The sequence below is a fragment of the Myotis daubentonii genome, chromosome 2 (assembly GCF_963259705.1).
Source record: "Myotis daubentonii chromosome 2, mMyoDau2.1, whole genome shotgun sequence".
NCBI classification, from domain to species: Eukaryota; Metazoa; Chordata; class Mammalia; order Chiroptera; family Vespertilionidae; genus Myotis; species Myotis daubentonii.
The window spans coordinates 51,530,429-51,555,995 of NC_081841.1; the positions used below are offsets into that span (position 1 = coordinate 51,530,429).

At 44.8% G+C, this 25,567-nt stretch overlaps 1 protein-coding gene across 1 annotated transcript; it reads left to right on the forward strand.

Annotated features, from left to right (window-relative positions):
- Positions 1-25,219, forward strand: HIGD1C (HIG1 hypoxia inducible domain family member 1C). The gene is made up of 3 exons (XM_059682854.1): positions 1-97; positions 6,433-6,567; positions 24,144-25,219. Exons 1-3 carry the CDS (start codon positions 4-6, stop codon positions 24,206-24,208), a joined length of 294 nt encoding a protein of 97 aa, XP_059538837.1. The 5' UTR covers positions 1-3; the 3' UTR covers positions 24,209-25,219.
- The last annotated feature ends 348 nt before the right edge of the window (positions 25,220-25,567 follow it).

A 25,567-nucleotide genomic window follows, 5' to 3' on the forward strand; every position in this document is an offset into this window, starting at 1 on the left:
AAAATGTCATCAGATAACCAGTGGTCAGCAGATGAGGACGAAGGTCAATTTTCCCGGCTGATCAGGAAATCTAGAGACTCCCCCTTTGTGCCTGTAGGTAAGTACAAGCCTTGACTGGATGCTGGAAAACAGTTTGTAATCGTACAGTAATGCTTTGCCCAGTATCTTGGAGGATTGAAATGTTTTATGTGACTGATTTTTTTTTTTTCAGATAATTGAAGCTAACCCCCTCTAAGCATAAGCTACACTTTCAGAAGTTTCTAGTATATGGTGAATCCCCAATAATGGTTAGCTATTATTATTATGGAGCATCAGATTTTATTCTAATCCATCTTCATTAGAGGGTTAAATAAAATTATTAGGTCCCAGCCAATCTAAAGGGAATTAATTGAATGGACTTTAATTTTCTGTGATGACTCAGTAGCACACTGAGAGTCTATGGGGACTATGGCGACGGATAGGTCCCTCCGTCCTCTAAGTAACTCCAACTTTAAATTCTTGTGTCTGATGTTTACAGATTTTTTGTTTCTCCCATATTACTGGATACCATAAAAAACTTCTGCCTCTGATGTTCTCTGGCACTAGAAGCTAGATACCTAAACTTAAAAGAACTTTGAGTCAATTCAGAGAAAAGAAGCTCTGAACGAAAGCCTGGGCTTCCCTGTACACCCGAGAGCATGAACTATGTGATATTCATGCTCAGCGACCCTTTTTCCTGGCTTCCTGATCTACTCCAGATGGTGAGGTTGATGGTTAAGTAGTCTCTAGATTAAAGAAGTGTTATTATAATTAGACCTGGAGTCTTGGCCTCTTTATCCTTTCCCAACACATATTTAGTATGTTTACATTTTCAACAAATACTACATGTATGTAGGGTTAAAAAAAATCTAGGCCCCAATATTGTTTTTTAAAGTCGAAGCTTTCTCTTCTCTTTTGGATGCTTCAGCTGCCTTTAGCATTATTATTGTATACGGCAGCCATGCCTCTTTCCTTATAACTTTGGAAACCATTACAATAACCTATTTAAATTAGACTTACATAAGTTGTGATTAATTCCATAAATCCTTCTAAGTACGTATGTCATGTTTCCATTGTCACTGTAAGTCTAGCAACTTCATGTGATTATTCACATATCAACAAGAATTAAAGTTTTACTTTATAGTAATATTGTGTTTAGAAGTTTCATTAATTTGAATGACTTGTAATAACACCCATAAAAAATCTAAGCAAATAAATTTATAGTGATTTATTCAGCCTCCTTAGCATTTTTAACTAGAAAAACAATTCAAGACCTCGATGCCACCTGCACAGATCACTGTAATGAGCAGGATTAATCACTGTGCCCGCCGTAAATTAAATTATTTTCCAGACACATTTAAGGTGATTAAAGTAGAAAGATTAAAGTGTTTCTAGCTAAATTCAATTATATACAAATTACAGAGACACTATATGGAAAACAGTAAAGGTTCTGACTTTAATCTCTAAAAGAAACAAAACCAATTTAAGTAAGAACAGAACCTTGATTTGATAAGGGAAAAGAACCAAGTTTTTGCTAGAAAAATAATTAATGATAAAATTGGGGTATGTATTATTGAGTAGTTTGTTTAGCTATTGTTATTTTAAAATATGTATTTCCTGCTATAGGATAGAGTGTCCAGGGCAAATAATTTACAAAACATTTTTTGTTATCTTCAACAACTTCCATCATTATAATCTATTTATATTGTTTAGAATGGTCCTATGATCTTAAGACCTGTACATATATTCTGTGCATTTAAACTATGTTGATAGATTGTTTCTGCTTCTTTCACTTAACATTTCATATGTACATTTCTGTGTATTAGTACTTTCTATACTTACAATTTTTTTATAGCTATGACAGATTTTCCTTTGTTTGAGCTATTTGGGCTTTTAGTTTTCCTCATATATAATGTAGCCACAAAATCTTTGTGTCAACTTCCTAAATTTTCTTTTGCTTATTTCCTTGGAGTATGTTCCTAAAGGTAGAATTTCCAGAGCAGGAAGCATGTTCAGTTTAATGTCACTTATTATATATTTCCAGAGTTCTTTCCAGAAAGATTTAGCTAAACTTACAGAGCTTCCATCATGGTACCATCTCTCAATGTGCCTACCATCATCATTTTATTAGTATTTGCTTTTTGCTGATTTTATATACTTGTCATTTTTATTTCAATTTATTTTTATATTTTACTTTATCTTTACTGTTGAGAATATTACAAATGTCCCCCTCCTTCCCCCCATTTCTCCCCTCCACCCGGTTCCTGCCCCACCTGACCTTCACCACACTATTGTCTGTGTCCATGGGTTATGCATACATGCTCAACCACTGAGCCACACTGGCCCGGCAGAATAGCAAGCTTTGATTAACCAAATTCCTTGGTTATTCTCTGCCCATTCCCCACTCCCCTTCCCCCTGAAATTCATCAGTCTGTGCCATGCTTCCATGCCTCTGGACCTGTTTTGTTCGGCATTTTATTTTGTTCAGTAGATTCCACATATGAGTGAGATCACATGATATTTGTTTCTCTGACTGGCTTATTTTGCTTAGCATAATGCTCTCCAGGTCCCTCCATGCTGTCTTAATAGGTCAAAGATCCTTCTTTTTTATAGCTGCATAGTATTCCATTGTGTAAATGTACCACGGCTTTTTTATCCACTCATCTACTGATGGGCACTTGGGCTGTTTCCAGATCTTAGCTATTGTGAATTGTGCTGCTATGAACATAGGGGGTACATATATTCTTTCTGACTGGTGTTTCAGGATTCTTAGGATATATTTCTAGAAGTGGGATCACTGGGTCAAACAGAAGTTCAATTTTTTATTTTTTAAGAAAACTCCATACTGGCTTGTGTCAACTTCCTAAATTTTCTTTTGCTTATTTCCTTGGAGTATGTTCCCAAAGGTAGAATTTGGGAACATACTCCAAGGAATTTTCCCAAAATCTCCATAATGGCTTCACCAGTCTGCATTCCCACCAGCAGTGTACTAGGGTTCAATTTTATTTATTGCTAATAAGCCTATAAAATATAAATGTTTTTATTTACTCTGATTCTTACTTCCATTTGTTAAGTGGATCCTAAAAGAATAAATATAACCTTGCTCACCTATGAAGATACACATGTGCCAACACATTTCATCAAAACTTGCTATTCTGCCTGGCCGGTGTGGCTCAGTGGTTGAGCATCTACCTACGAACAGAGGTGGTCACCGTTCGATTCCCAGTCAGGCTTGCTCCCCAGTGTGGGGCATGCAGGAAGCAGCCAATCAATGATTCTCTCTCATCCTTGATGTTTCTATCTCTCTTTCCCACTCCCTTCCTCTCTGAAATCAATTAAAAAATATTTTTTAAAAAACTTTGCTATTCTGCATAAATATCAATTGCATTGCCCCGCTGGTGTGGCTCAGTGGTTGAGTGTCGACCTATGAACCAGGCACTTAGGGTTCAATTCCTGGTCAAGGGAATTGAAGTAAAATATCAATTGAATTTTTATGTACTAACAATGGACACATGGAAACCAAACTTAAAAACATAATACCCTTTCTCAAAGTAGAAGAAATGACTTTTTAAAGCACATAATTTCTGAATTTGCAAAATTTTTTATTTAAATAGTATCACATAGGCAAAGTGGTATTGGAAATGATTTTGTGAAATAAAGTCTACGTAGGAATATTTGAACAATGTCCAAAAAAACCCCCATAATACCATTTACAATCACTCCAAAGAAAATTGCTTAGGTGTCAGCTTAAGAAAGCATGTACAGAATCTGAATGCTGAAAATTACAAAATGCTAATGAAAGAAATTACAGAAGACCTAAACTAGTGTAGAGACTATTGTGTTCATGGATTAGAAGATTCAATATAAAGATGTCAATTCTCCCCAAACTGATTTATAGGTTTAGTGTAATTCCTATCAAAATCCCAAAAAGTTTTAAGTTCTAGAATGGTTAAAATGATACTAAGGCATATAGCTACAGTAAACAAGATGGTGTGATATAGATGGAGGGATAAATGCATATATCAGCAGGATAAAGGAGAAAACTCAAAATATAGACCCACACTTTTATTCAAGTTTTCTTCATTTTTATGTTAAAACTAGGGGCCCGGTGCACAAAATTCGTGCACTGGGTGTGTGGGGGGGAGTGTCCCTCAGCCCAGCCTGCCCCCTCTCACATACTGGGAGCCCTCAGGCGTTGACCCCCATCACCTTCCAATCGCAGGATCAGCCCCTTGCCCAGCCTGACGCCTGGGCCAGAGGCGTCAGGCCTGGGTAGAGGACCCTCATTTCCCCCCATCACTGGTTCTGCTCCCAGCCCAGGCCTGATGCCTCTGGCCCAGGCGTCAGGCCTGGGCAGGGGACCCCCAGACCCCTCCGATTGCTGGCTCTGCCCCTTGCCCAGGCCTGACGCCTCCGCCAGAGGCGTAGACCCCCATCACCCTCCGATCGCCTGATCGGCCCCTTGCCCAGGCCTGACGCCTCAGCCAGAGGTGTCAGGCTTGGACAGGGGACCCCCATCTCCCCCTGATCACTGGCTCTGGCCCCCGCCCAGGCCTGATGCCTCGGCCAGAGGAGTTGACCCTCATCACCCTCCGATCACCAATCACCGGATCGGCCCCTTGACCAGGCCTGAGGCCTCCGGCAGAGGTGTCAGGCCTGGGCAGGGGACCCCCAGCTCCCCGCGGTTGCAGGCTCCACCCCTGCCCAGGCCTAACGCCTCTGGCCTAGGCGTCCAGCCCGGGCAGCGGGGACCCGCAGCTGCAGCGGCCCCGCGATCGTGGGCTTCGCTTTAGGCCCAGGCAAGGGACTGCCAGCTTCGACCGTGCCCAGCTCCCATCGCTGGCTCCACCCCTACTTCCTGCTATCACTGGCCAGGGCGGCAAAGGCACCTGATTCTCCGATCATGGCTGGGGGGCAGGGCAAAGGCAGCCCCAGGGCCGCCTTTGCCCTGCCCCCCACCTCTTAGCTCCCCCCTGGGTTTCCGATCACTGTCAGTGGCAGGGGACTTCTTCCTGCTTTCCCTTTCGCCTCCCTGCATTGTGCCTACATATGCAAATTAACTGCCATCTTGTTGGCAGTTAACTGCCAATCTTAGTTGGCAGTTAATTTGCATATAGCCCTGATTAGCCAATGAAAAGGGTATTGCCGTACGCCAATTACCATTTTTCTCTTTTATTAGTGTAGATATTACATCTGTCCTTGTCATTTTAATTCTACCTTGCCATCTTTTGGATGTTATAAGTATGCTAGTTTACTTTCTTCTATTTTTTTGTTGTTGATATTTTTGTTTTATTTTTACATTTAATTCTAACGCATCCAGGATTTTTTTGTAGTGTCTGGTGTGAGATAGAAATCCAAGTTAGTTCTCTATACCAATAAATTGTACTCATTATGTTTATTAAATAATTATTCCTTTATTTGTTATTTGATTATTTTGACTTGTCGTGGCTCAAGTTATCACACTGGGTTTTTTTTGTTTGTTTGGTTGGTTGGTTTGTTGGTTGGTTGGTTTTTTTAAATCACAGTGTTTTAAATTTCTTTCCAAGATCTTTCCTATTCAGTTGATCAGTTTTCTGTTTTGGAGCCAATTACATAGTACCTTGATTGCCACAGCAATAATTTCACCCTTAACATTTGTAGAGAATGCAGAAATATTTGTAGGGATTTCTGGAGTTTTCTAGAATCACAGTTCTTCCTGGAATTACATACTTCCTGTACATCTCTCATTCACTTAATGTCTCAATTTTACAGAAGATTCAAATTTTATCACTTTACTCCATTTGCTCATTATTTGATTACAAGTAGAAAGGAATAAAGCCAAACACTCAAAAGCTGTAAGATGTTTGGTAGGTCTACTTACTAAGGACTTGCCCAAATGTAAGCCTTGCTGCATGCACAATTTGAAATCATACCTCAGGAAAATTAGAAATTACTAAACAAATTACTACACTATATGGTTCTGGTTTTCCTGGAAAAAGGCTAAACTGCAAATATTAAATCCATGAGTTATGAGTCCATTTTAAAATCTGGTGAATCAGCCCTAGCTGGTTTGACTCAGTGGATAGAGCATCGGCCTGTAGACTGAAGGGTACAGGGGTCAATTCCTGTTAAGGGCACATGCCCGGCTGGAGGGCTCAATCCCCAGTAGGGGGCGTGCAGGAGGCAGCCGATAGATGATTCTCTCTCATCATTGGTGTTTCTATCTCTCTCCCCCTCTCCCTTCCTCTCTGAAATAAATAAAAATATTTTTTTAACTAAAATAAAATCTGGTGAATCAAATCCAGCATGGTTCCTTGGCTATCTTGGCTGCTCATCCTCTAAGCACTAATCCTTTGGGCAGTCCTTTATTCAACTCTCTAAGCTCATGCCAATCTGGCCTGCTACTTATATCACCCCTCCTTTTTTAATTCACAGGGATAGCAGGCTTTATGACTGTGGTGTCCTATGGTCTTTACAAGTTAAAGAACAGAAGAAATCAGAAAATGTCCATTCATCTTATTCACATGAGAGTTGCTGCCCAAGGATTTGTTGTAGGAGCTGTGACTCTAGGTAACCTGCTTAATTTGTAGCTTGTGTTCAGCTATCTTTGAGAGTATTTTTATTTATTTTATTCATTCATAGTTGAAGATGAATATTGGGTCAAGATGACATAATGGTGGAAGACTGGTAAGAAAAACAGTTCCTCACTTGGTTGAGGTTGCTGCCCTAATATAGGCTTACTTTCTTAAAATTTTAAACACTGAAAAACACAACACCACAGTAGGCAGAAGGTACACATTTCCAGTTATAAAATAAGTAAGTCATGGAATGGAATGTACAGATTGGCAACTATAGCTAATAGCACTGTATTGCATACCTGAAAGTTGCTAAGAGAGTAGATCTTAAAAGTTCTCATCACAAGGAAAAAAAGTCTGTAACTATGTATGGTGATGGATGTCAACTAGACTTATTGTGGGATCATTTCACAATATATACAAATATCAAATCATTATGTTGTACACCTGAAGTTAATGTAATGTTGTATGGCAATTATACATCAATTTTTAAAAACCCAGTGGAGAACTAGGTTATGGGCCCTGTTAGCCTCTATTACGAAAGCAGTGAACAGTTCATACCTACAACAGCTGAAAGCAGTAGTTATACACCTGCCTTTATTGCTCAGTTAAGAGCAGCAGTCATGGTTCCCAGCCGATTTGAACAACAGATATAATTACTAAAGTTTAACTGGGAAGAAAAGATTTTTAGAGTCCACAAGTCTTAATATCCTTATTCTCCTTTTATTCTAAGTTTGAGCAATAGGAAATCTTTTTTATTAGTCTATAAATTAAGCGATACTTACACAGTCAAATCCAGACAAATTATTTGGTTAATTCAGGTTATATCAACAGCTAAATCATATACTGTAGTTCTAAGAAAGAGTCCACTTTGGAACCTAAATTATCTTGATTTTTGGGGGTCTATATTCATGAGACCAAGGCACAATATTCTTAGCTCCCCTCCAGGCTGTACAGAGTAGAATCAGCCTGAGAGTAAGTCTAGGACTATGGAGATAGGTGTGGGGCTTGCATATAGGAAGTTAAATGGTAATTATCTTATTACTATGAACTGTGATAAGGGGAGTCTTGAACAAAGTACAAAAAGAAACTTTACAAAGTTATAGTCCTCATTTTTGTCCTCCCGCAAATATTTACTAGGCATTTTCTATTTGCAAGGCGTGGAGCTGGTCTATAGATATGGGGGTCGGACTTGGTCCCTACCCTCACATACTGTTCGTCTCCTCAGGGAAAGAGACCAAGAACAGGAGAAGAAAATACAAAGTCATAGGTGCTATGGCGGAGGTAACACAGGTGCTTTGGGAGCACAGGCACAAAGGAGGGGCATTTGACTGGCGCTGAGAGTCCAAGAGGCTTCTCTAAGGATGTAAACTGTATAATGAGCCAAAAAATGGAGGAATTCACTAGGCAGAGAAGGAGATGAGGAATTCACTAGGCAGAGAAGGAGATGAGGAATTCACTAGGCAGAGGAGGAGATGAGGAATTCACTAGGCAGAGGAGGAGATGAGGAATTCACTAGGCAGAGGAGGAGATGAGGAATTCACTAGGCAGAGGAGGAGATGAGGAATTCACTAGGCAGAGGAGGAGATGAGGAATTCACTAGGCAGAGAAGGAGATGAGGAATTCACTAGGCAGAGGAGGAGATGAATTCACTAGGCAGAGAAGGAGATGAGGAATTCACTAGGCAGAGAAGGAGATGAGGAATTCAGTAGGCAGAGGAGGAGATGAGGAATTCACTAGGCAGAGGAGGAGATGAGGAATTCACTAGGCAGAGGAGGAGATGAGGAATTCACTAGGCAGAGGAGGAGATGAGGAATTCACTAGGCAGAGAAGGAGATGAGGAATTCACTAGGCAGAGGAGGAGATGAGGAATTCACTAGGCAGAGGAGGAGATGAATTCACTAGGCAGAGAAGGAGATGAATTCACTAGGCAGAGGAGGAGATGAGGAATTCACTAGGCAGAGAAGGAGATGAATTCACTAGGCAGAGAAGGAGATGAATTCACTAGGCAGAGAAGGAGATGAGGAATTCACTAGGCAGAGAAGGAGATGAATTCACTAGGCAGAGAAGGAGATGAATTCACTAGGCAGAGAAGGAGATGAGGAATTCACAAGGCAGAGAAGGAGATGAATTCACTAGGCAGAGAAGGAGATGAATTCACTAGGCAGAGAAGGAGATGAGGAATTCACTAGGCAGAGAAGGACATGAATTCACTAGGCAGAGAAGGAGATGAATTCACTAGGCAGAGAAGGAGATGAGGAATTCACTAGGCAGAGAAGGAGATGAGGAATTCACTAGGCAGAGGAGGAGATGAGGAATTCACTAGGCAGAGGAGGAGATGAGGAATTCACTAGGCAGAGAAGGAGATGAGGAATTCACTAGGCAGAGGAGGAGATGAGGAATTCACTAGGCAGAGGAGGAGATGAGGAATTCACTAGGCAGAGGAGGAGATGAGGAATTCACTAGGCAGAGGAGATGAGGAATTCACTAGGCAGAGGAGGAGATGAGGAATTCACTAGGCAGAGGAGGAGATGAGGAATTCACTAGGCAGAGGAGATGAGGAATTCACTAGGCAGAGGAGGAGATGAGGAATTCACTAGGCAGAGGAGGAGATGAGGAATTCACTAGGCAGAGGAGGAGATGAGGAATTCACTAGGCAGAGAAGGAGATGAGGAATTCACTAGGCAGAGAAGGAGATGAGGAATTCACTAGGCAGAGGAGGAGATGAGGAATTCACTAGGCAGAGAAGGAGATGAGGAATTCACTAGGCAGAGAAGGAGATGAAAATTCACTAGGCAGAGGAGGAGATGAGGAATTCACTAGGCAGAGAAGGAGATGAATTCACTAGGCAGAGAAGGAGATGAATTCACTAGGCAGAGAAGGAGATGAGGAATTCACTAGGCAGAGAAGGAGATGAATTCACTAGGCAGAGAAGGAGATGAATTCACTAGGCAGAGAAGGAGATGAGGAATTCACTAGGCAGAGAAGGAGATGAATTCACTAGGCAGAGAAGGAGATGAATTCACTAGGCAGAGAAGGAGATGAGGAATTCACTAGGCAGAGGAGTTGAATTCACTAGGCAGAGAAGGAGATGAGGAATTCACTAGGCAGAGGAGGAGATGAGGAATTCACTAGGCAGAGGAGGAGATGAGGAATTCACTAGGCAGAGGAGGAGATGAGGAATTCACTAGGCAGAGAAGGAGATGAGGAATTCACTAGGCAGAGAAGGAGATGAGGAATTCACTAGGCAGAGAAGGAGATGAGGAATTCACGAGGCAGAGAAGGAGATGAGGAATTCACTAGGCGGAGGAGGAGATGAGGAATTCACTAGGCAGAGGAGGAGATGAGGAATTCACTAGGCAGAGAAGGAGATGAGGAATTCACTAGGCAGAGAAGGAGATGAGGAATTCACTAGGCAGAGGAGGAGATGAGGAATTCACTAGGCAGAGAAGGAGATGAGGAATTCACTAGGCAGAGGAGGAGATGAGGAATTCACTAGGCAGAGAAGGAGATGAGGAATTCACTAGGCAGAGAAGGAGATGAGGAATTCACTAGGCAGAGAAGGAGATGAGGAATTCACTAGGCAGAGAAGGAGATGAGGAATTCACTAGGCAGAGGAGGAGATGAGGAATTCACTAGGCAGAGAAGGAGATGAATTCACTAGGCAGAGAAGGAGATGAATTCACTAAGCAGAGAAGGAGATGAGGAATTGACTAGGCAGAGAAGGAGATGAGGAATTTACTAGGCAGAGGAGGAGATGAGGAATTCACTAGGCAGAGGAGGAGATGAGGAATTCACTAGGCAGAGGAGGAGATGAATTCACAAGGCAGAGAAGGAGATGAGGAATTCACTAGGCAGAGAAGGAGATGAGGAATTCACTAGGCAGAGAAGGAGATGAGGAATTCACTAGGCAGAGGAGGAGATGAGGAATTCACTAGGCAGAGGAGGAGATGAGGAATTCACTAGGCAGAGGAGGAGATGAGGAATTCACTAGGCAGAGAAGGAGATGAGGAATTCACTAGGCAGAGGAGGAGATGAGGAATTCACTAGGCAGAGGAGGAGATGAGGAATTCACTAGGCAGAGAAGGAGATGAGGAATTCACTAGGCAGAGGAGGAGATGAGGTTCACTAGGCAGAGAAGGAGATGAGGAATTCACTAGGCAGAGAAGGAGATGAGGAATTCACTAGGCAGAGAAGGAGATGAGGAATTCACTAGGCAGAGGAGGAGATGAGGAATTCACTAGGCAGAGGAGGAGATGAGGAATTCACTAGGCAGAGAAGGAGATGAGGAATTCACTAGGCAGAGAAGGAGATGAGGAATTCACTAGGCAGAGGAGGAGATGAGGAATTCACTACGAAGAGAAGGAGATGAGGAATTCACTAGGCAGAGGAGGAGATGAGGAATTCACTAGGCAGAGAAGGAGATGAGGAATTCACTAGGCAGAGAAGGAGATGAGGAATTCACTAGGCAGAGGAGGAGATGAGGAATTCACTAGGCAGAGGAGGAGATGAGGAATTCACTAGGCAGAGGAGGAGATGAGGAATTCACTAGGCAGAGAAGGAGATGAGGAATTCACTAGGCAGAGAAGGAGATGAGGAATTCACTAGGCAGAGGAGGAGATGAGGAATTCACTAGGCAGAGAAGGAGATGAGGAATTCACTAGGCAGAGGAGGAGATGAGGAATTCACTAGGCAGAGAAGGAGATGAGGAATTCACTAGGCAGAGAAGGAGATGAGGAATTCACTACGCAGAGAAGGAGATGAGGAATTCACTAGGCAGAGGAGGAGATGAGGAATTCACTAGGCAGAGAAGGAGATGAGGAATTCACTAGGCAGAGGAGGAGATGAGGAATTCACTAGGCAGAGAAGGAGATGAGGAATTCACTAGGCAGAGGAGGAGATGAGGTTCACTACGCAGAGAAGGAGATGAGGAATTCACTAGGCAGAGAAGGAGATGAGGAATTCACTAGGCAGAGAAGGAGATGAGGAATTCACTAGGCAGAGGAGGAGATGAGGAATTCACTAGGCAGAGGAGGAGATGAGGAATTCACTAGGCAGAGAAGGAGATGAGGAATTCACTAGGCAGAGAAGGAGATGAGGAATTCACTAGGCAGAGGAGGAGATGAGGAATTCACTACGCAGAGAAGGAGATGAGGAATTCACTAGGCAGAGGAGGAGATGAGGAATTCACTAGGCAGAGAAGGAGATGAGGAATTCACTAGGCAGAGGAGGAGATGAGGAATTCACTAGGCAGAGAAGGAGATGAGGAATTCACTAGGCAGAGAAGGAGATGAGGAATTCACTACGCAGAGAAGGAGATGAGGAATTCACTAGGCAGAGTAGGAGATGAGGAATTCACTAGGCAGAGAAGGAGATGAGGAATTCACTAGGCAGAGAAGGAGATGAGGAATTCACTAGGCAGAGAAGGAGATGAGGAATTCACTAGGCAGAGGAGGAGATGAGGAATTCACTAGGCAGAGAAGGAGATGAGGAATTCACTAGGCAGAGGAGGAGATGAGGAATTCACTAGGCAGAGAAGGAGATGAGGAATTCACTAGGCAGAGAAGGAGATGAGGAATTCACTAGGCAGAGAAGGAGATGAGGAAGTCACAAGGCAGAGGAGGAGATGAGGAATTCACTAGGCAGAGAAGGAGATGAGGAATTCACTAGGCAGAGGAGGAGATGAGGAATTCACTAGGCAGAGAAGGAGATGAGGAATTCACTAGGCAGAGGAGGAGATGAGGAATTCACTAGGCAGAGAAGGAGATGAGGAATTCACTAGGCAGAGGAGGAGATGAGGAATTCACTAGGCAGAGAAGGAGATGAGGAATTCACTAGGCAGAGAAGGAGATGAGGAATTCACTAGGCAGAGAAGGAGATTGGGAATTCACTAGGCAGGGAAGGAGATGAGGAATTCACTAGGCAGAGGAGGAGATGAGGAATTCACTAGGCAGAGAAGGAGATGAGGAATTCACTAGGCAGAGAAGGAGATGAGGAATTCACTAGGCAGAGAAGGAGATGAGGAATTCACTAGGCAGAGAAGGAGATGAGGAATTCACTAGGCAGCGAAGGAGATGAGGAATTCACTAGGCAGAGGAGGAGATGAGGAATTCACTAGGCAGAGAAGGAGATGAGGAATTCACTAGGCAGAGAAGGAGATGAGGAATTCACTAGGCAGAGAAGGAGATGAGGAATTCACTAGGCAGAGGAGGAGATGAGGAATTCACTAGGCAGAGGAGGAGATGAGGAATTCACTAGGCAGAGGAGGAGATGAGGAATTCACTAGGCAGAGGAGGAGATGAGGAATTCACTAGGCAGAGGAGGAGATGAGGAATTCACTAGGCAGAGGAGGAGATGAGGAATTCACTAGGCAGAGGAGGAGATGAGGAATTCACTAGGCAGAGGAGGAGATGAGGAATTCACTAGGCAGAGGAGGAGATGAGGAATTCACTAGGCAGAGGAGGAGATGAGGAATTCACTAGGCAGAGAAGGAGATGAGGAATTCACTAGGCAGAGAAGGAGATGAGGAATTCACTAGGCAGAGGAGGAGATGAGGAATTCACTAGGCAGAGAAGGAGATGAGGAATTCACTAGGCAGAGAAGGAGATGAAAATTCACTAGGCAGAGGAGGAGATGAGGAATTCACTAGGCAGAGAAGGAGATGAATTCACTAGGCAGAGAAGGAGATGAATTCACTAGGCAGAGAAGGAGATGAGGAATTCACTAGGCAGAGAAGGAGATGAATTCACTAGGCAGAGAAGGAGATGAATTCACTAGGCAGAGAAGGAGATGAGGAATTCACTAGGCAGAGGAGTTGAATTCACTAGGCAGAGAAGGAGATGAGGAATTCACTAGGCAGAGGAGGAGATGAGGAATTCACTAGGCAGAGGAGGAGATGAGGAATTCACTAGGCAGAGGAGGAGATGAGGAATTCACTAGGCAGAGAAGGAGATGAGGAATTCACTAGGCAGAGAAGGAGATGAGGAATTCACTACGCAGAGAAGGAGATGAGGAATTCACTAGGCAGAGTAGGAGATGAGGAATTCACTAGGCAGAGAAGGAGATGAGGAATTCACTAGGCAGAGAAGGAGATGAGGAATTCACTAGGCAGAGAAGGAGATGAGGAATTCACTAGGCAGAGGAGGAGATGAGGAATTCACTAGGCAGAGAAGGAGATGAGGAATTCACTAGGCAGAGGAGGAGATGAGGAATTCACTAGGCAGAGAAGGAGATGAGGAATTCACTAGGCAGAGAAGGAGATGAGGAATTCACTACGCAGAGAAGGAGATGAGGAAGTCACAAGGCAGAGGAGGAGATGAGGAATTCACTAGGCAGAGAAGGAGATGAGGAATTCACTAGGCAGAGGAGGAGATGAGGAATTCACTAGGCAGAGAAGGAGATGAGGAATTCACTAGGCAGAGGAGGAGATGAGGAATTCACTAGGCAGAGAAGGAGATGAGGAATTCACTAGGCAGAGGAGGAGATGAGGAATTCACTAGGCAGAGAAGGAGATGAGGAATTCACTAGGCAGAGAAGGAGATGAGGAATTCACTAGGCAGAGAAGGAGATGAATTCACTAGGCAGAGAAGGAGATGAGGAATTCACTAGGCAGAGGAGTTGAATTCACTAGGCAGAGAAGGAGATGAGGAATTCACTAGCCAGAGGAGGAGATGAGGAATTCACTAGGCAGAGGAGGAGATGAGGAATTCACTAGGCAGAGGAGGAGATGAGGAATTCACTAGGCAGAGAAGGAGATGAGGAATTCACTAGGCAGAGAAGGAGATGAGGAATTCACTAGGCAGAGAAGGAGATGAGGAATTCACTAGGCAGAGAAGGAGATGAGGAATTCACTAGGCAGAGGAGGAGATGAGGAATTCACTAGGCAGAGGAGGAGATGAGGAATTCACTAGGCAGAGGAGGAGATGAGGAATTCACTAGGCAGAGAAGGAGATGAGGAATTCACTAGGCAGAGGAGGAGATGAGGAATTCACTAGGCAGAGAAGGAGATGAGGAATTCACTAGGCAGAGGAGGAGATGAGGAATTCACTAGGCAGAGGAGGAGATGAGGAATTCACTAGGCAGAGGAGGAGATGAGGAATTCACTAGGCAGAGAAGGAGATGAGGAATTCACTAGGCAGAGAAGGAGATGAGGAATTCACTAGGCAGAGGAGGAGATGAGGAATTCACTAGGCAGAGAAGGAGATGAATTCACTAGGCAGAGAAGGAGATGAATTCACTAAGCAGAGAAGGAGATGAGGAATTCACTAGGCAGAGAAGGAGATGAGGAATTTACTAGGCAGAGGAGGAGATGAGGAATTCACTAGGCAGAGGAGGAGATGAGGAATTCACTAGGCAGAGGAGGAGATGAATTCACAAGGCAGAGAAGGAGATGAGGAATTCACTAGGCAGAGAAGGAGATGAGGAATTCACTAGGCAGAGAAGGAGATGAGGAATTCACTAGGCAGAGGAGGAGATGAGGAATTCACTAGGCAGAGGAGGAGATGAGGAATTCACTAGGCAGAGGAGGAGATGAGGAATTCACTAGGCAGAGAAGGAGATGAGGAATTCACTAGGCAGAGGAGGAGATGAGGAATTCACTAGGCAGAGGAGGAGATGAGGAATTCACTAGGCAGAGAAGGAGATGAGGAATTCACTAGGCAGAGGAGGAGATGAGGTTCACTAGGCAGAGAAGGAGATGAGGAATTCACTAGGCAGAGAAGGAGATGAGGAATTCACTAGGCAGAGAAGGAGATGAGGAATTCACTAGGCAGAGGAGGAGATGAGGAATTCACTAGGCAGAGGAGGAGATGAGGAATTCACTAGGCAGAGAAGGAGATGAGGAATTCACTAGGCAGAGAAGGAGATGAGGAATTCACTAGGCAGAGGAGGAGATGAGGAATTCACTACGCAGAGAAGGAGATGAGGAATTCACTAGGCAGAGGAGGAGATGAGGAATTCAATAGGCAGAGAAGGAGATGAGGAATTCACTAGGCAGAGGAGGAGATGAGGAATTCACTAGGCAGAGAAGGAGATGAGGAATTCACTAGGCAGAGGAGGAGATGAGGTTCACTAGGCAGAGAAGGAGATGAGGAATTCACTAGGCAGAGAAGGAGATGAGGAATTCACTAGGCAGAGAAGGAGATTGGGAATTCACTAGGTAGAGGAGGAGATGAGGAATTCACTAGGCAGAGGAGGAGATGAGGAATTCACTAGGCAGAGAAGGAGATGAGGAATTCACTAGGCAGAGAAGGAGATGAGGAATTCACTAGGCAGAGGAGGAGATGAGGAATTCACTACGCAGAGAAGGAGATGAGGAATTCACTAGGCAGAGGAGGAGATGAGGAATTCACTAGGCAGAGAAGGAGATGAGGAATTCACTAGGCAGAGGGGGAGATGAGGAATTCACTAGGCAGAGAAGGAGATGAGGAATTCACTAGGCAGAGAAGGAGATGAGGAATTCACTACGCAGAGAAGGAGATGAGGAATTCACTAGGCAGAGTAGGAGAAGAGGAATTCACTAGGCAGAGAAGGAGATGAGGAATTCACTAGGCAGAGGAGGAGATGAGGAATTCACTAGGCAGAGAAGGAGATGAGGAATTCACTAGGCAGAGGAGGAGATGAGGAATTCACTAGGCAGAGAAGGAGAGTAGGAATTCACTAGGCAGAGGAGGAGATGAGGAATTCACTAGGCAGAGAAGGAGATGAGGAATTCACTAGGCAGAGAAGGAGATGAGGAATTCACTAGGCAGAGAAGGAGATGAGGAATTCACTAGGCAGAGAAGGAGATGAGGAATTCACTAGGCAGAGGAGGAGATGAGGAATTCACTAGGCAGAGAAGGAGATGAGGAATTCACTAGGCAGAGAAGGAGATGAAAATTCACTAGGCAGAGGAGGAGATGAGGAATTCACTAGGCAGAGAAGGAGATGAATTCACTAGGCAGAGAAGGAGATGAGGAATTCACTAGGCAGAGAAGGAGATGCATTCACTAGGCAGAGAAGGAGATGAGGAATTCACTAGGCAGAGAAGGAGATGAATTCACTAGGCAGAGAAGGAGATGAATTCACTAGGCAGAGAAGGAGATGAGGAATTCACTAGGCAGAGGAGATGAATTCACTAGGCAGAGAAGGAGATGAGGAATTCACTAGGCAGAGGAGGAGATGAGGAATTCACTAGGCAGAGAAGGAGATGAGGAATTCACTAGGCAGAGGAGGAGATGAGGAATTCACTAGGCAGAGGAGGAGATGAGGAATTCACTAGGCAGAGGAGGAGATGAGGAATTCACTAGGCAGAGAAGGAGATGAGGAATTCACTAGGCAGAGAAGGAGATGAGGAATTCACTAGGCAGAGGAGGAGATGAGGAATTCACTAGGCAGAGAAGGAGATGAGGAATTCACTAGGCAGAGGAGGAGATGAGGAATTCACTAGGCAGAGGAGGAGATGAGGAATTCACTAGGCAGAGAAGGAGATGAGGAATTCACTAGGCAGAGGAGATGAGGAATTCACTAGGCAGAGGAGGAGATGAGGAATTCACTAGGCAGAGGAGGAGATGAGGAATTCACTAGGCAGAGAAGGAGATGAGGAATTCACTAGGCAGAGGAGGAGATGAGGAATTCACTAGGCAGAGGAGGAGATGAGGAATTCACTAGGCAGAGAAGGAGATGAGGAATTCACTAGGCAGAGGAGGAGATGAGGAATTCACTAGGCAGAGGAGGAGATGAGGAATTCACTAGGCAGAGGAGGAGATGAGGAATTCACTAGGCAGAGGAGGAGATGAGGAATTCACTAGGCAGAGGAGGAGATGAGGAATTCACTATGCAGAGGAGGAGATGAGGAATTCACTAGGCAGAGAAGGAGATGAGGAATTCACTAGGCAGAGAAGGAGATGAGGAATTCACTAGGCAGAGGAGGAGATGAGGAATTCACTAGGCAGAGGAGGAGATGAGGAATACACTAGGCAGAGAAGGAGATGAAAATTCACTAGGCAGAGGAGGAGATGAGGAATTCACTAGGCAGAGAAGGAGATGAATTCACTAGGCAGAGAAGGAGATGAATTCACTAGGCAGAGAAGGAGATGAGGAATTCACTAGGCAGAGAAGGAGATGAATTCACTAGGCAGAGAAGGAGATGAATTCACTAGGCAGAGAAGGAGATGAGGAATTCACTAGGCAGAGAAGGAGATGAATTCACTAGGCAGAGAAGGAGATGAGGAATTCACTAGGCAGAGGAGTTGAATTCACTAGGCAGAGAAGGAGATGAGGAATTCACTAGGCAGAGGAGGAGATGAGGAATTCACTAGGCAGAGGAGGAGATGAGGAATTCACTAGGCAGAGAAGGAGATAATTCACTAGGCAGAGAAGGAGATGAATTCACTAAGCAGAGAAGGAGATGAGGAATTCACTAGGCAGAGAAGGAGATGAGGAATTTACTAGGCAGAGGAGGAGATGAGGAATTCACTAGGCAGAGGAGGAGATGAGGAATTCACTAGGCAGAGGAGGAGATGAATTCACAAGGCAGAGAAGGAGATGAGGAATTCACTAGGCAGAGAAGGAGATGAGGAATTCACTAGGCAGAGAAGGAGATGAGGAATTCACTAGGCAGAGGAGGAGATGAGGAATTCACTAGGCAGAGGAGGAGATGAGGAATTCACTAGGCAGAGGAGGAGATGAGGAATTCACTAGGCAGAGAAGGAGATGAGGAATTCACTAGGCAGAGGAGGAGATGAGGAATTCACTAGGCAGAGAAGGAGATGAGGAATTCACTAGGCAGAGGAGGAGATGAGGTTCACTAGGCAGAGAAGGAGATGAGGAATTCACTAGGCAGAGAAGGAGATGAGGAATTCACTAGGCAGAGAAGGAGATGAGGAATTCACTAGGCAGAGGAGGAGATGAGGAATTCACTAGGCAGAGGAGGAGATGAGGAATTCACTAGGCAGAGAAGGAGATGAGGAATTCACTAGGCAGAGAAGGAGATGAGGAATTCACTAGGCAGAGGAGGAGATGAGGAATTCACTACGCAGAGAAGGAGATGAGGAATTCACTAGGCAGAGGAGGAGATGAGGAATTCACTAGGCAGAGAAGGAGATGAGGAATTCACTAGGCAGAGGAGGAGATGAGGAATTCACTAGGCAGAGAAGGAGATGAGGAATTCACTAGGCAGAGGAGGAGATGAGGTTCACTAGGCAGAGAAGGAGATGAGGAATTCACTAGGCAGAGAAGGAGATGAGGAATTCACTAGGCAGAGAAGGAGATGAGGAATTCACTAGGCAGAGGAGGAGATGAGGAATTCACTAGGCAGAGGAGGAGATGAGGAATTCACTAGGCAGAGAAGGAGATGAGGAATTCACTAGGCAGAGAAGGAGATGAGGAATTCACTAGGCAGAGGAGGAGATGAGGAATTCACTACGCAGAGAAGGAGATGAGGAATTCACTAGGCAGAGGAGGAGATGAGGAATTCACTAGGCAGAGAAGGAGATGAGGAATTCACTAGGCAGAGGGGGAGATGAGGAATTCACTAGGCAGAGAAGGAGATGAGGAATTCACTAGGCAGAGAAGGAGATGAGGAATTCACTAGGCAGAGAAGGAGATGAGGAATTCACTAGGCAGAGTAGGAGAAGAGGAATTCACTAGGCAGAGAAGGAGATGAGGAATTCACTAGGCAGAGGAGGAGATGAGGAATTCACTAGGCAGAGAAGGAGATGAGGAATTCACTAGGCAGAGGAGGAGATGAGGAATTCACTAGGCAGAGAAGGAGATGAGGAATTCACTAGGCAGAGGAGGAGATGAGGAATTCACTAGGCAGAGAAGGAGATGAGGAATTCACTAGGCAGAGAAGGAGATGAGGAATTCACTAGGCAGAGAAGGAGATGAGGAAGTCACTAGGCAGAGGAGGAGATGAGGAATTCACTAGGCAGAGAAGGAGATGAGGAATTCACTAGGCAGAGGAGGAGATGAGGAATTCACTAGGCAGAGAAGGAGATGAGGAATTCACTAGGCAGAGAAGGAGATTGGGAATTCACTAGGCAGGGAAGGAGATGAGGAATTCACTAGGCAGAGGAGGAGATGAGGAATTGACTAGGCAGAGAAGGAGATGAGGAATTCACTAGGCAGAGAAGGAGATGAAAATTCACTAGGCAGAGGAGGAGATGAGGAATTCACTAGGCAGAGAAGGAGATGAATTCACTAGGCAGAGAAGGAGATGAGGAATTCACTAGGCAGAGAAGGAGATGCATTCACTAGGCAGAGAAGGAGATGAGGAATTCACTAGGCAGAGAAGGAGATGAATTCACTAGGCAGAGAAGGAGATGAATTCACTAGGCAGAGAAGGAGATGAGGAATTCACTAGGCAGAGGAGATGAATTCACTAGGCAGAGAAGGAGATGAGGAATTCACTAGGCAGAGGAGGAGATGAGGAATTCACTAGGCAGAGAAGGAGATGAGGAATTCACTAGGCAGAGGAGGAGATGAGGAATTCACTAGGCAGAGGAGGAGATGAGGAATTCACTAGGCAGAGGAGGAGATGAGGAATTCACTAGGCAGAGAAGGAGATGAGGAATTCACTAGGCAGAGAAGGAGATGAGGAATTCACTAGGCAGAGAAGGAGATGAGGAATTCACTAGGCAGAGAAGGAGATGAGGAATTCACTAGGCAGAGGAGGAGATGAGGAATTCACTAGGCAGAGGAGGAGATGAGGAATTCACTAGGCAGAGAAGGAGATGAGGAATTCACTAGGCAGAGAAGGAGATGAGGAATTCACTAGGCAGAGGAGGAGATGAGGAATTCACTAGGCAGAGAAGGAGATGAGGAATTCACTAGGCAGAGGAGGAGATGAGGAATTCACTAGGCAGAGAAGGAGATGAGGAATTCACTAGGCAGAGAAGGAGATGAGGAATTCACTAGGCAGAGAAGGAGATGAGGAATTCACTAGGCAGGGAAGGAGATGAGGAATTCATTAGGCAGAGGAGGAGATGAGGAATTCACTAGGCAGAGAAGGAGATGAGGAATTCACTAGGCAGAGAAGGAGATGAGGAATTCACTAGGCAGAGAAGGAGATGAGGAATTCACTAGGCAGAGAAGGAGATGAGGAATTCACTAGGCAGAGAAGGAGATGAGGAATTCACTAGGCAGAGGAGGAGATGAGGAATTCACTATGCAGAGGAGGAGATGAGGAATTCACTAGGCAGAGAAGGAGATGAGGAATTCACTAGGCAGAGGAGGAGATGAGGAATTCACTAGGCAGAGGAGGAGATGAGGAATTCACTAGGCAGAGGAGGAGATGAGGAATTCACTAGGCAGAGAAGGAGATGAGGAATTCACTAGGAAGGGAAGGAGATGAGGAATTCTCTAGGCAGAGGAGGAGATGAGGAATTCACTAGGCAGAGGAGGAGATGAGGAATTCACTAGGCAGAGGAGATGAGGAATTCACTAGGCAGAGAAGGAGATGAGGAATTCACTAGGCAGAGGAGGAGATGAGGAATTCACTAGGCAGAGGAGGAGATGAGGAATTCACTAGGCAGAGAAGGAGATGAGGAATTCACTAGGCAGAGAAGGAGATGAGGAATTCACTAGGCAGAGAAGGAGATGAGGAATTCACTAGGGAGAGAAGGAGATGAGGAATTCACTAGGCAGAGAAGGAGATGAAAATTCACTAGGCAGAGGAGGAGATGAGGAATTCACTAGGCAGAGAAGGAGATGAATTCACTAGGCAGAGAAGGAGATGAATTCACTAGGCAGAGAAGGAGATGAGGAATTCACTAGGCAGAGAAGGAGATGAATTCACTAGGCAGAGAAGGAAATGAATTCACTAGGCAGAGAAGGAGATGAGGAATTCACTAGGCAGAGAAGGAGATGAATTCACTAGGCAGAGAAGGAGATGAATTCACTAGGCAGAGAAGGAGATGAGGAATTCACTAGGCAGAGGAGATGAATTCACTAGGCAGAGAAGGAGATGAGGAATTCACTAGGCAGAGGAGATGAGGAATTCACTAGGCAGAGGAGGAGATGAGGAATTCACTAGGCAGAGAAGGAGATGAGGAATTCACTAGGCAGAGGAGGAGATGAGGAATTCACTAGGCAGAGAAGGAGATGAATTCACTAGGCAGAGGAGGAGATGAATTCACTAGGCAGAGAAGCAGATGAATTCACTAGGCAGAGAAGGAGATGAGGAATTCACTAGGCAGAGAAGGAGATGAGGAATTCACGAGGCAGAGGAGGAGATGAATTCACTAGGCAGAGAAGGAGATGAGGAATTCACTAGGCAGAGAAGGAGATGAGGAATTCACTAGGCAGAGAAGGAGATGAATTCACTAGGCAGAGGAGGAGATGAATTCACTAGGCAGAGAAGCAGATGAATTCACTAGGCAGAGAAGGAGATGAGGAATTCACTAGGCAGAGAAGGAGATGAGGAATTCACGAGGCAGAGGAGGAGATGAATTCACTAGGCAGAGAAGGAGATGAGGAATTCACTAGGCAGAGAAGGAGATGAGGAATTCACTAGGCAGAGAAGGAGATGAGGAATTCACTAGGCAGAGGAGGAGATGAATTCACTAGGCAGAGAAGGAGATGAATTCACTAGGCAGAGAAGGAGATGAGGAATTCACTAGGCAGAGAAGGAGATGAGGAATTCACTAGGCAGAGAAGGAGATGAGGAATTCACTAGGCAGAGAAGGAGATGAGGAATTCACTAGGCAGAGGAGGAGATGAATTCACTAGGCAGAGAAGGAGATGAGGAATTCACTAGGCAGAGAAGGAGATGAGGAATTCACTAGGCAGAGGAGGAGATGAGGAATTCACTAGGCAGAGGAGGAGATGAGGAATTCACTAGGCAGAGGAGGAGATGAGGAATTCACTAGGCAGAGGAGGAGATGAGGAATTCACTAGGCAGAGAAGGAGATGAATTCACTAGGCAGAGAAGGAGATGAATTCACTAGGCAGAGAAGGAGATGAGGAATTCACTAGGCAGAGAAGGAGATGAGGAATTCACTAGGCAGAGGAGGAGATGAGGAATTCACTAGGCAGAGAAGGAGATGAATTCACTAGGCAGAGAAGGAGATGAGGAATTCACTAGGCAGAGGAGGAGATGAGGAATTCACTAGGCAGAGAAGGAGATGAGGAATTCACTAGGCAGAGGAAAAGCAATGGCACTGGAACTTAGGGCTGGGTGTGTAGGCGAATCAGTGTTTGATGAGAGAAGCAGAATGACTAGTAGTAATATGTAATAAGGGACTTACAGGGATTTGGTGATCAGCGGAGCCGAGAGGCCTCCCGGCCCCGGTGATCAGCGGAGCCGAGAGGCCTCCCGGCCCCGGTGATCAGCGGAGTCCAGAGGCCTCCTGGCCCGGTGATCAGCGGAGCCGAGAGGCCTCCCGGCCCCGGTGATCAGCGGAGTCCAGAGGCCTCCCGGCCCCGGTGATCAGCGGAGTCCATAGGCCTCCCGGCCCCGGTGATCAGCGGAGTCGGAGGCCCCGCGATCAGCGGAGCAGAGAGGCCTCCTGCCCCGGTGATCAGCGGAGCCGAGAGGCCTCCGGGCCAGGGATCAGGGGAGCCGAGAGGCGTCCTGGCCCTGGGATCAGCAGAGCAACGAGGCTTCCCAGCACCGGGATCAGTGTGACAGGGTGCGGAGCCCCAACCCTCTGATCGGCCCTGCTCTGTGCATGACAGGAGTGGCGCTGCAACCTCCCTATGGACCCTGCCTTGAGTGTGACAGGGGGTGGTGCCCCAACCCCCCAATCGGCCCTACCCTGAGCATGACTGAGGGTGGCATCGCAACCTCCCAATCCGCCCTGCTCTGTGCATGACAGGAGGCGGCGCCCCAACTCCCCAATGGGCCCTGCTCTGAGCCCGACCAGGGGTTACACCTAGGATTAGGCCTGCCCTCTGCCACCCGGGAGCAGGCCTAAACCAGCAGGTCCTTATCTCCTGATGGGTCCCAGACTGTGAGAGGGCACAGGCCAGGCTGAGGGACCTCCTCTCCCAACCCCGAGTGCACAAATTTTTGTGCATCGGGCCTCTAGTCATTACATAAAAGGGTACGGTCTTTTTTTTTTTTTAGTTTTATTCATTTCAAACGGGCAGCCCGCGGGCCGTAGTTTGCCCACGGCTGGCTTAAACTCATAGCTAGTTCACCCATTAGACTGTAAATCCCTAGAAGCAGAGATTAGATTGATTCACCTTTGTTTTCCTTGGGATACTGAGCAAAGCAGACACTGAATAGATATTTGCTAAATTGAGGTGCCCATTATTTTTAGTTTTAATACCTAGCCAGATATTTTCACTTTCACCAATATTTTAAAATTCAAACTTTAGGATGGCATAACATCCTAAATTCAGACTTATACTAATCTCAAATGGCTCTTAGTTGTGTGTGTGTGTGTGTGTGTGTGTGTGTGTGTGTGTGTGTGTGTGTGTTTTCTGGAGCTTCTTGTATAATCCAAGCCAAAACTTTATAAGATGGAAAGTATTGTTTGTTGATTTGTTTGTTTTAAATTGTGGGCTAGCTTTGAAAAAATGCAGGTGGGAGAAATTCAGTGTTTGTTCCCATGGATGCTCTATTGATATACATCTTTTTGTTTCTAGGTGTTCTCTATTCTATGTATAAGGATTACATTAGACCTCGATTCTTCAATGTGTCCAAAAAATGAAGCTGCATACAAAAAAATACAAGAAGCCTTCTGAAAACTATTATGAGGAATGAATTTTCAATATGTAGCAAATTGTACTGCAGAAGTATTAGAGTTTTCACAGCCTGGTATAGTAAGTCTCAATTGTTTAAGAAGTCGACTTTCAAAGCAGTAATCATAGTCAACGCAAAAATATCCTTGATGATGTCTTTCAGAACCTAGAGCATGATTTTCTGATTTAAATTTTTTTATTTTGTTGTTAGTGACAGAAGATAATCTATCTTATGACAAACCAACCTTAAAAGTAGGAGTTAGCTATACATAGTGGCTACAGAAATTTTCTATATCCATATCAAATGTGACAATCTATACATTGCTTAATTCTCCCCAAATAATTAAGGCTTTCATAAACTCACTTTTAGAATGGGCAACAATTACATCAGAAGAGAATGGTCATGTTATTTAAATTTGGTTCACCACTGTGCACCTCACCCTTATATAGATACTTCACTATTCTACCACAAACATAAATGTTTAACATGTATATATCTGTGTACTTATTTTTATATTTCTTGAAAGTATTTCTAAGAGTATGAAGGTAAATTGCTAAAAAAAAAAAAAAAAAAAAAAAGTCCCTTTTCCCCCAGATGGTAATATTGTGGGGGTGAAAGGATTTAGTCCAGACATGCTATTGTTAATCTCGTATGACACTGTAGAAAACACAAAAAAACCAAAGTAGACATTACATTTTAAATAGTCTCTGGCCTCAAAGTCCTCTGTAACTGCCCTAGGGTTCTAAAAAGATTTATTAGACTGTGTTGAACTCATAACTGTCATGTCTCAGATTTATTCCCTTAAGACTCCAAGCCTGGAAGAAAAAAGAAACAGCCTGACCGGCATGGTTCAGTGGTTGAGTGTTGATCTATGAACCAGGAGGTCTCGATTCGATTCCTGGTCAGGGCATGGTCAGGGCACGGAGTCCACAGCCCAGGTTGTGGGCTCGATCCCCAGTGGGGGGGCATGAGGGAGGTAGCCAATCAATGATTCTCTCTCACCAATGATGTTTTTATCTCTCCCTCTCCCTCCCTCTCTTAAAACCAATAAAAAAATATTTTTTTAAAAAAAGAGATTCACTGAAATAAAATCAAGAATGCACTGTAAGCCCGGCTGGCGTTGCTTAGTGGTTGAGCATCACCTATGAACCAGGAGGTCATGGTTGGATTCCCGGTCAAGGGCACATGCCAGAATTGCAGGCTTGATCTCCAGTAGGGGGCATGCAGGAGGTAGCTGATCAATGATTCTCTCTCATCATTGATGTTTCTCTCCCTCTCCCTTCTTCCCTGAAATCAATAAAAAAATATTTTGTTAAAGGCCCTAGCT